The sequence below is a fragment of the Fulmarus glacialis genome, unplaced genomic scaffold (genome assembly GCF_000690835.1).
Source record: "Fulmarus glacialis isolate BGI_N327 unplaced genomic scaffold, ASM69083v1 scaffold47488, whole genome shotgun sequence".
NCBI lineage: Eukaryota > Metazoa > Chordata > Aves > Procellariiformes > Procellariidae > Fulmarus > Fulmarus glacialis.
The window spans coordinates 1-10,242 of NW_009229798.1; the positions used below are offsets into that span (position 1 = coordinate 1).

The 10,242-nt window shown below is 41.2% G+C and overlaps 1 protein-coding gene across 1 annotated transcript; it reads left to right on the forward strand.

Annotated features, from left to right (window-relative positions):
- Positions 1–7,159: 7,159 nt before the first annotated feature.
- Positions 7,160–9,867, forward strand: PDGFA (platelet-derived growth factor alpha polypeptide; the record flags this gene model as incomplete). The annotated part of the gene is made up of 2 exons (XM_009583971.1): positions 7,160–7,264; positions 9,530–9,867. Coding segments are annotated over 2 exons (443 nt in total), but the record flags the coding sequence as incomplete, so codon positions are not given.
- Between the last annotated feature and the right edge of the window lie 375 nt (positions 9,868–10,242).

A 10,242-nucleotide genomic window follows, 5' to 3' on the forward strand; every position in this document is an offset into this window, starting at 1 on the left:
GGCAGCCAGGGGGCCGATCGGGAATTAAAACTTCGGGGGGTTCAGGGTGGAGAGGGACCTAGTGACCTTCTGTGTTTTCAGACCTCTCCGTCTCTCAGCGGAGAAGAATTTCCATAAGGTTTGTTGTTGGTCTTGCATTGCTCTGTTATCTTTAAACTACTGTCCTAGAGGTATTTAAAATATTTGAAACAATATTTATGAATGAAGTAATGTCTCTTCAAGCGCTGGGCTTTATTAAAAGGAAAATAAACCGTCGGCGCTGATTTTAAACAGGAACCTGCATATGAAGCTTACCCTTAAAAATACACTTTTTTCTAAAAGAAAATAGCGCAGGGTTATTTTCTGCATCATTAGGCATGCAAATGGATGTAGTGAGAACGTGCAGTTCAAACAGATCGTTGCAGCAGTAAATCAGATCTAGAAGCACTGTATTACTGGGTTTCTTATCATTTGGTCTCACTTGATGCACTTTGTTCCTGGTGATTTCTTCCCTTAGTTGAGAGAGAATAAACCCGGCACCTTTGATGTGCCCAAGGGAAACCTGCATCTTTCTGAAGAGCAAACATGGAGAAAAATGAATGAGTTCTTGCTTGCGTTGGTACTGGGCCATCTCCTTTTAAACCATATGCTGTGTATTTTTGTAAAGTCTGTGCCAGGTTCAATCACCTTCATTCAGTGTTGCAGGATCCTTCTAGAGTTTAACTCACTGCTTTTTGTATAGTGCTGTATTACTGAGCAGGAAAATATTTTACAGACATAGCTTTCAATTTTCATGTGATGAGGGAGCAAATGGTTTCCCATTACACTAAAAATGGGAATATTTCTCTCTTGCACAATACTTTACCATAGAGGCTAATTACTAATTACCAGATTTGTTGGCATCCGTTTAATATTTTTGGAGAGCAGTGCTTCATCATTATTGCTTATCGCTGCAATTAAAGAAGCTTTCACAACAGGGAAGGGGTATGCAATACATATTTCCCCACTGAAGACTGTTTTGGACCAGACAAGTGCACTACTGCTAAAATCTTTTTCCCAGTGAACTCAGTGGAAGGCTTGGCTGCTGTTGCAGAAGGGCTGGATCTGAGCGCTAGCATTTTAAAATACTGCATGCTTCTTCTGCATTTGAGTCAGTATTCTGTAGCTACCAGAATACATTATTTTTTCAAATACCCCAGTGTAACAAGTACATGCTTCATTTTTAAATACCACTTACAAGGAGAGCAAAAGTTCACATGGCTCCATTGCAAGAGAATCAAGCAGAGAAGTGGAGCAACGGCGGGAGCTGAATAAATTAGTAGATGTAGCAGAGGAGAGAAATTTATTTCAGAAAATAATTATTTAACTCGTGGCAAATATAAATGCAGGACCAAAAATCGAAGAGGTCAGCCACAATTTTACAATTTCATTTTGCTGTTTTCATGCAATTTGTCAGTTTAGAAACCATTAGAGAAAAAAGACACATAAATATTTTACTATTTCAACACGAAACAGTGATGCCTTAAGACATGAACTCAAACAATATTAAAAAATAAAACCAAAGTATTCAGCCTTTCGCCCTGTTCTTGCTTGTGTGCTCCTTTTCTGAGCTACACAGGCAGGATTGGATCTTCACAGAGAGTAACCGGTCTTTACTACCCGCATTTACATTTTCTGGGCACAGTCCTGCAGTCTTTACTGTCATGAGTGATTCTTATTAAGGGTTTATCAGAGTGACTAATCGAACATTGAAATTACCATGTTTTCTTCAGTAAACAGGATCGGGCCTGTTTACTATATTTAGTATTAGCTTGGATTAGCAAATCAAATGGTTTCTAGTTGTCACTGGTAAGATGATATTTCTGAAATGTATTTCCTTGGGGCTGTAATTGCATTTAGGGATGAGCTAGTTCAGTGAGGGCTTGTACAGTAGATATATTTCTATTTTGTAGCATATACTGATTTAAAGTGAGGCTCACAATAAAAACACTCCAGTGATTATTTTCTCCCTTCTTTTAGTGCATGGTGTTGCTAGTTCTTCTGCATGTGAGTAGCCCTGTTTAAACTCAGTGGGTGGACTCGAGAATTAAGAATGATCTTGTATGGGAAGAGTTTGCAGGATCAGGCGTGCATGCAGAAAATGTCTAATAGTCCTGCGTAACAAGGCAGAATCTGTGGAAAATGAAGGAAGAACAGTCATTTTCTCTTCTGCAATGCAAAGCACATATTTTTAATTGGAAAAGTAAGTTTTGTAAGTCAGAGTGGGCAGGTTTTTCTTCTATTCTGACAGATTTGGTCTCTATATTGTAGCGCAGAGATGACTGATAACCCCCTTCATAAAATTAGAAACCACACCCCCAGACCATCTGGCATATTACTTAAAGAAAAACACTACGCAACATGGAGCTTATCATTGTATTCAAAAAAGAAAATCCAGGCCAAGTTGTCAGAGCCCAGTGCTGCATGTCCGATTCAAAGAGAAATCCCTGTAAAGGCAACGTGAAAATTCTCCGTTTGTATCAGAAAACAGGGTCTTACATTAATTTGCTGTGATTGGGATCCATAGTCGGCAAAGGAGTTTCATTGGCGTGACGGGGAGCAGAGTCTGACCCTATTTAAAACAGAAAGCATGCATATCCCAGGAAGTAGGCAGCTGTAGCGTGCAGAGTACAGTTTTACTACTAACAGACTAAATCACCGAAACGGGGGCATTTCCTATATTCCGCCTGTGAAGTTCTCTTTGGCTTAGCAGCATGGTTTTTCTCCTCGCGCTTCACCTCTCCCATCTGTCCTGTGGGAGGTAGAGTTCATTTCATCACCTATTATGTTTGCCTCCCGCTGGGAACAGATTTTTCCCCCAGTCATCTCCCTGCGTGGGGAAACGCAGGGCTGAGTGTGCTTCTTTGCATGGTTTAAGGGCATCAACCACAGGGTCACCTTAGGCCATGTGAATTTAACGGCCTGTGATTAAGAACTAGCAGAGCAGCTTCTGTTAAGTGGAGAAACGTTCTAAATGAACAGTATACTTTCATGGAAAAGTGTTACGATTGCTGCAGAGCTCGATCTGTTGGAAAATCTTCTGTTGACTTTGTGGCTTTTGGTGTGGCGCTCAAATGAAGGATGTTACAATGCAATGTGTTAGCTTTCCTTGCACCGCTGAAACGTTATGAGAGGCGGGCATCTGCCATGTGTGTCCTGTGTTTTCCCTGAGACAGATAGAGGCAATACTCCTCCTCCTTTACAGATGGTTGATCACATCTAGGTAAAGGGAAAAAAACCTAAACAAAACAGGATCTTGCAGGCTGCTACTTATATTTCCTTTAATAGATCAAAGTTGAAAACTTAATGACATCTATCTCTGCAGTTGGATGTCAGAAGGGCATACTTTCCATCAGCCAGAAAGAAGATCAAACAAACAGATTGACGTTGCCTTGGGCTTTCTGGCTCTAGGACCGATTTGTAAGACAGACCATTTCAGTTTATTGTACCTTACATTGAATTCCTGAAAAAAGAGATAATGAGAATTTCCTAAGCTGCTGCTGTTGGTACTAGAAGACTTGGACCTATACCTTTTGGATGCACATCAAAGTGACATCTAGAAGGGTTTGTGATAAGACTGCATATATTGGAGATTGTACCTCACATAAATTGTTTGGGAAGGAGATGGCAATGCAAAAGTATAAATTGATAAATATAAAATAACAGTAGTCTTAGGATACTTTCCACATGGTTATTTAAGGAGAAGAGTAACAGCATATTGGCAGAATGTCACAGGAACTCTGTGATTTGTACTCCATGGCCCAGTGGAAAAATGCCAATTTGACAAAAAAGAACAATTTCAGCCACACTAATGGATTGACCAAGGCTAATTGCAAGAGTTTTTCTACCCATCATTGATATGTTGTCAGTACATAAAAGATTACAGAGAAATTTCTTGATCGGCTGCCATGAAAACATTTTTTTATTATTAAAACGTTACGAGAGAGCTGCATTAATCTGGCTTCGTGCAGCATCCTCCATCTTCACTCAGTGACAAGCAGTGTTCAATTTCTAAACTAAGAACCACCCGTTTCTAAGCTTTCTGCTCTAAGCCTCATTTTGTGAGGCGCTAAGCACCCGTAAACTCCCATTTCCTTTGCTAAAAGCTGAAACACCTTATCCTGCAACTTCATGCTCCTAAGTCAGTACATTGGGGGGAAAAATAGATGCAAATTCTGACGTGATTCCTTTGGGAATTCTTTTCCAGATTGTAAATTAGGTATCAGGCTTCTTTAAAGTCAAACTAGAGAGTGCTATTTGTAATTACCGTAGCATCGTCGTTTTACTGAAATAAAAGAAAGTCTTCTGGCCACACATACAGAGTCAAGTGTGGGTTTCAAAGCTGACTTTCTGATTTTTCAGTCCTGCTTGGGCAGGACTCCTGTTGACTTAAAGATGGCTTGAAGTGCAGTGATTTTCCCATTGACTTCACTGGGATATGGAATTCCTTCCAAATGCCTGTGGGGACCAGGGGGACACCAAGTGCCTTTAGCATTGTAGTGTCTTCTGGCACCAGGCATGTACTCCATAATTCTGTTTATTAAAAAAAAAAACAACAAAACCATTGATGCTGTGTTGATAGAAGTAATACAATTTGTGTTGCATAATGCATTGAGGTTTGACTGGAACTTCTTTTGCAGTCTGCTGTGCTAGCTGTGTAGATCTCTTTTTTTAACCCCCACAGTGAGACGTGAACTTTTGAAATGATACACATGCCTAAGATATGTAGCGAGACAGTGAGATACAGCATGAGCCAGAGGCCTTCTTCACCTTAAAAATCATCTTATAAGCAACACATGCTCCTCGACACGTCATTTTGCTTTATAAACATGGTGATAGAATATGGCTAATTGCAGCTGAGTTGAGCAGTTATATATAAGCACATGGCTTAACATATTGGTTAGCTGATCATACTATTCCTTTAGTCTTACCAGTTTCTTTAAACAAGATAGCAAATCAGTCATGCTGGAAGGGAGCTATGCCAGCCTGTTGAATGTGGGATTAGGACCTGTGGCTCAGGCCTGCCGTCAACCTGGCATCATCGATGGTTTCTCTTTTCAGCAAGATGTCTGTGCCCACCAAGCAGTTCGGATTAGAGGCATTAGTTTTGTGTTTAATCTTTTTTAAACCTCTGTTTGCATGTGGACAGAGATGCTTCTTGCTCTGAGCCTGGCTTGGATCTTACACTGAGCAGAATTCATGCTGCTTTCTTTTGAGTGTCACTTTGTTGCCTCAAGTTAAGGGAGAGGTTGTGACAACTCGAAGCTGCCAGAAGGGAGGTCAGTATTAAGGTGTTGGGTGGCTGAGCGTTAGGAAGCGGAAGAGGGCTGGAGGAACATCAGAACGGATTCTCATTTTGCATAACACCATTTGGGGTCAGGTGGATGGCCTGGTGCCGTTGGAATGGGATGCAGGAGACCTGGCTCTGCTCCCCAGCTCAGTTGCAAACTTCCTGTGGGGTCTCAGGCAAGCCATTTGATTTACCCCACTGATGAGTTTTCTGGAGTACAATAAAAGCAGAAATAAAATCTGTTAGTCATTGCTGTGTTACACTACAGGACTGGGACTGCAAATAAGGCCCACTATCAGCTCATCAGGTTCCAAAACTTCCCATCGAAATCAATGGGAAACAAGCACTCTACATAGGAAATAGGAGCCAACTTATTTGGGTGAATTGAGAGTCTGGATTTCACACTGACTTATTTCAGACAAGGATCTGTTCAGCTGATGAGGAGAATAGACAGGACCAGTGGGTGATCCTGGCATGACCTCTTGGACCTCCCATTTCATCTTCTCTTAGCTACCTACAATAATATTTTCCAAGGAGTGAAGATAGACCTTGAAGCACAGAGCTCTTTCTGAGGTGCTGAAGATACCGCTGTCTTCATGTCTTACCAGGCTCTGCAGGTGATTCCACCAGCTGCATGGTCTTTAGGGCAGGATTTCTTGGAGGGAGGAGAAAAGGAGTTGGTTTGTTTTGTAGAGCAGACCCTTATGGTGTGCATTACTAATAAAGCTGAGAATAAAACAAGTTCCAGAGTCACAGTCAACTGTGGATGCAAAATGAACTGGAAGCAGGGAGTGTGACAGTGCAGAAGACAGAGGAGTGTAGGACGTTGGTAGCATGTTGAGAGGGTAATTGAGTACTGTGTAATAAACATTTACGTTTTTTAGTGTACATCACAGTTTTCTTTGGAGCCAGTGATGTTGCAGAAGGGCACTCCAAGCAGCAGAGTGCTAAAAATCTTAGTGTTGGTGTACTGGAATCTGTGCAATCCTTAGTTTGCTTACATCTTCCTGATCCCCTGTTTGCAGATTGTGCTTGTCGTTTTCAGAACCCCACTGCACGGGACACGACCTGGACTGCTTCACTTAACAAAACCAAATAGTTGGAGCAGTTATTTTGTTATTTTTTATGATAAATGAAATGCCAAGTTTTCCATCTTTGCTTTTTCTCATGGCCCTTTAACCCATGTGGTAGGCTTATTTAGGGAACAAGACAAGCCTGGATGCAGTCCCAGAGTTTGCAGTAGCTTCAGATGCCCCTCCAAAGGTTAGGATACTTCACAGGGGATTTGTTCTGCAACAGAGAGGCTAAAAGGAAACCCATGCTAGTTACTTTTTGCTTTTGATTCTGTCCTAGTACTGCCCTGAAAACCAAGCAAGAGAAAATTTACAGAGGCAGCATTGTTGCTGTTGGGTGTGTAATACCATATTTTCTACCGTAGCCTCATGCCAGAACTTCAAAAAACTTCTTGTAAGAAACATTTCACGTGAAATATTACTGTTCTTATTTCTACACCTTTCCAGTAAGAAAAGCTTTATTATGTCTTTCACATAAAAATGCAACTGTTTTACTTTAGATATGGTTTTGTGTCACAGAGTGTGCACTGTTTCTGGGGGCTTTCAGTAAAATGGATATTAGAATTAAATTGTGCATGCTTATACATGACATTTAATGTCTATGTCTTCCCTGTCTTATGCCTTTGCAATTGCATTGACAGGAGTTGCATTAGACTAATTGCAGCAGGATTTGGTCTTGTGCATGTGTACAGCACAGATTTATATGTATGGAACAGCACTGTAGCGACAATGATGCGAGTAACGTAGCTAAGGTTTAATATTTTGTTTCCTGTTTTAGGATATGATGATGTTTCAGAAACAAACTTGAGATCTTATAGTGTTCATTCTGCTAAACATGTGCAAGAGAATCGTCCTGTGCCCATTCGCAGAAAAAGAAGCATTGGTAAGAAACCAGTTATTTGTACTTAGGGAGTAAAAACAGAGGGGGTGCTTTTAGTCAGCCAAGCAGGACATTTCACTGGAAAAATGTGACACGCACAAAGGAAAAAGGCCATTTCTAGTTTCTGTCTTTCTTTTTGCACAAAACAAGCCGTTGCCTGAGAACTGTCTTCTGGAGGATGTCCATAGGAGACAGACAAGCACAAATTCTTTACATTCACTTTCTTGTTGCAGCATGTTAGAAAGCTAGACCTTGGTTAGAAAATGCTGTGATATTCAATGTATAATTCATAGTGTGGGGAACAACTACAGCAGTGTGCTTTAAAAAACATCAACAGTTGGTAGAGTTTTAAGTACAGAAGCTCCACAAAAGGAAACAGCTTGACTCTTTATTCAAAAGAAAAAAAAACAGTTTATCCAAAAAATTAAAAGCCATTGACTGAAATCCTGAGGCATTGATTTCCATCATTGCGTAGAGCACCAGGCATGTTTACATGGGGATTTTTTTCTTATTAAACAATAATGATGGTGATCCAACAAAGGCCAAATATAAATTTAAAGACATGCTAATGAATTTTAGAATAGGATTTGTATGCAATGCTTGTCCATCTGGTTAGATCTGAGTGTTTTACCATTCCATTTGACTGTGGAAAAGATCCATCATCTCATCTATTATAGGTAATTCAGAGTCAATATATTTGTACTTTAAGCTACGGTGGTGCGCAGCGGATAGCACAGCATGCTGTCAGCATGCATTTGCAGTGTGAATTGGCAAGCGCGCTCGTCACATTGAATGCCTCTAGAGAACAGCGGTTCTGAAACAGTCTGCTACACTTGGCACCTTACTCTGCAAGGTGTTGAATGCCTCCCCATAAAAGTCAGTGGGAACTGGATATGCTCAATAACTTGTAGGAGTTGCCAGCTATCTTGCAGTATTGGGTCCATTAGTTTTCTTGAGTTCATGGTATTGGGCATTGAGAAGAAGAGTTTTCACTCTGTTTAGCTGACTGAAATGCATCTCTTTCAAAACTAAGCCTAGATTTTCATGTTACCGGCACAGGCCAGGGCTGAACTTCTTGTACTTCGGAAGTAACTGAAGAAGTGCAGGCAGTATTCCAGTTCCCTGACACATCTAACCCAAAGCTATCGCTGCTTCCACTGTATGGCAAAAAAATACAAGCTGCCTTCTGAAAACTTATCATGGAATCATAGAATAGTTTGGGTTGGAAGGGACCTTTAAAGGTCATCTGGTCCAACCCCCCCCTGCTGTGGGCAGGGACATTTTCAACTAGATCACTTGTCATCAAAGAAGTTGTCCCTGCAATTGCTGTTATTTTCTGGACCATTTTGAATTGTCAGCTTGACGTCTTAGGCAGTCAAGGTTGAGAACAATACAACAATACATGGTTTGGATTTTTCTGGCAGCATCGTGCAGCAGCACAGAGCTACTCTTTCTGATCCTCATGTGGCTGAAACAGTTGTCTACAAGCTCACCTTACCTGAGCCCAGCAGGATATTGATTTAGCTGAAAATTACACTGCAGGTTCTTTGGTCATGCTACTCTTGTGGTTTTGCCTCATTCAAAAAATAACCAGTTAAATAAAACCCAGCATGTACAAAGCTTTGATAACTTCATTCAAAAAAATGGCAGTTGCCCTTTGGGATGGCAGATGGACCAGACTCCCTGATGAGGGGATCTTAAGGTTTTGGAAGTGGAAACCCAAGACTCAGAAGTTTTAAGCTGGTGCAGGTTGTTTCCCAGCTCAGCCAATTTGGGTGTGATACAGATACCCTCAATGCAACTTCTGTGGTGGTATGTGCCAGGTATTGCATGTTTGTGATAATATGTGTGCAATGATGGCCCCAATATTGTAAAATAACAGCTGCTGTTAGGCAGTGGCTATGAGGCTGTGTTAGAGGATCATCTAACCTGGAGAAGCCCCTGGCTTGCTGTCACTTCTAAAGAGCCAGAATTGTCTTATCTAATGGTATGTGCTCTGAGCTATGTTGGGAGCCGGGCCATTGTAAACCCTCATTTTAGGGCTGGGCTTTTGGGAGTGAGTCAAGCTTCTCTCTGTGCTAGCACACACAGTTTAGTGGTAGGCAAACAGTACTCAGCGCTGACTTGTCAGTAAGCAATGGGAACTGAGAACATCATCTCAACCCGCCAGCTAAGGGTGCCACTCATAAATCGATGGTGTAGAGTATCTGGGTGCTCTGAGGTGAGAGCAGCTGCTCACCTGGAAGTGTGAATTTCTTGTGTTCGCAGAGGAAGCCATCCCGGCTGTCTGCAAAACACGGACGGTTATATACGAGATACCTCGGAGTCAGATTGATCCCACCTCTGCCAACTTCCTGATATGGCCACCCTGCGTGGAGGTGAAACGTTGCACTGGCTGTTGCAACACCAGCAGCGTGAAATGCCAGCCATCGCGGATACATCACAGAAGTGTCAAGGTGAGCAAATGGTGGCTGCAGAGCCCTAAGAGGGTCCTCTTAAGTCTAAAAGCTCCAGGTATTCTTGTGGCTGTTCTGTATGACTTGGATCTTTATTATCATCCTCATAGCTGGAGGATCAGATACAATGCTCCTCTCCGTTTTGAGTGAGCAGATGGCCTTTTCAAGTTACATGATCATTGGAAAATCTTGGGTTTGGATTTGATTTTCACAGGATTCCCTTTAGGTTTTTCTTCCTTTGTAATGAAAATAAAGTTGATTGTGTCTTTCCCATGATCTCGCACAGTACAAATCTTAAAGTTAAGAAGATAAAATGACTCAAGGGGCATTGGACTTAAAAAAATAAATAAATCACAGTATGGAATGCTGTTTTCTTAATTAAATATTATGCAGCCTAAATTGGGCTTTTATATTTGTCAACATAACACTTTTGATCTGAAAAAATGTGTTTCAAATTATCTTACCCTAGGGATAGAAGACTCAACGGCTTCATGCTGTATTTATTCATTAGACTAAATCCCTGTT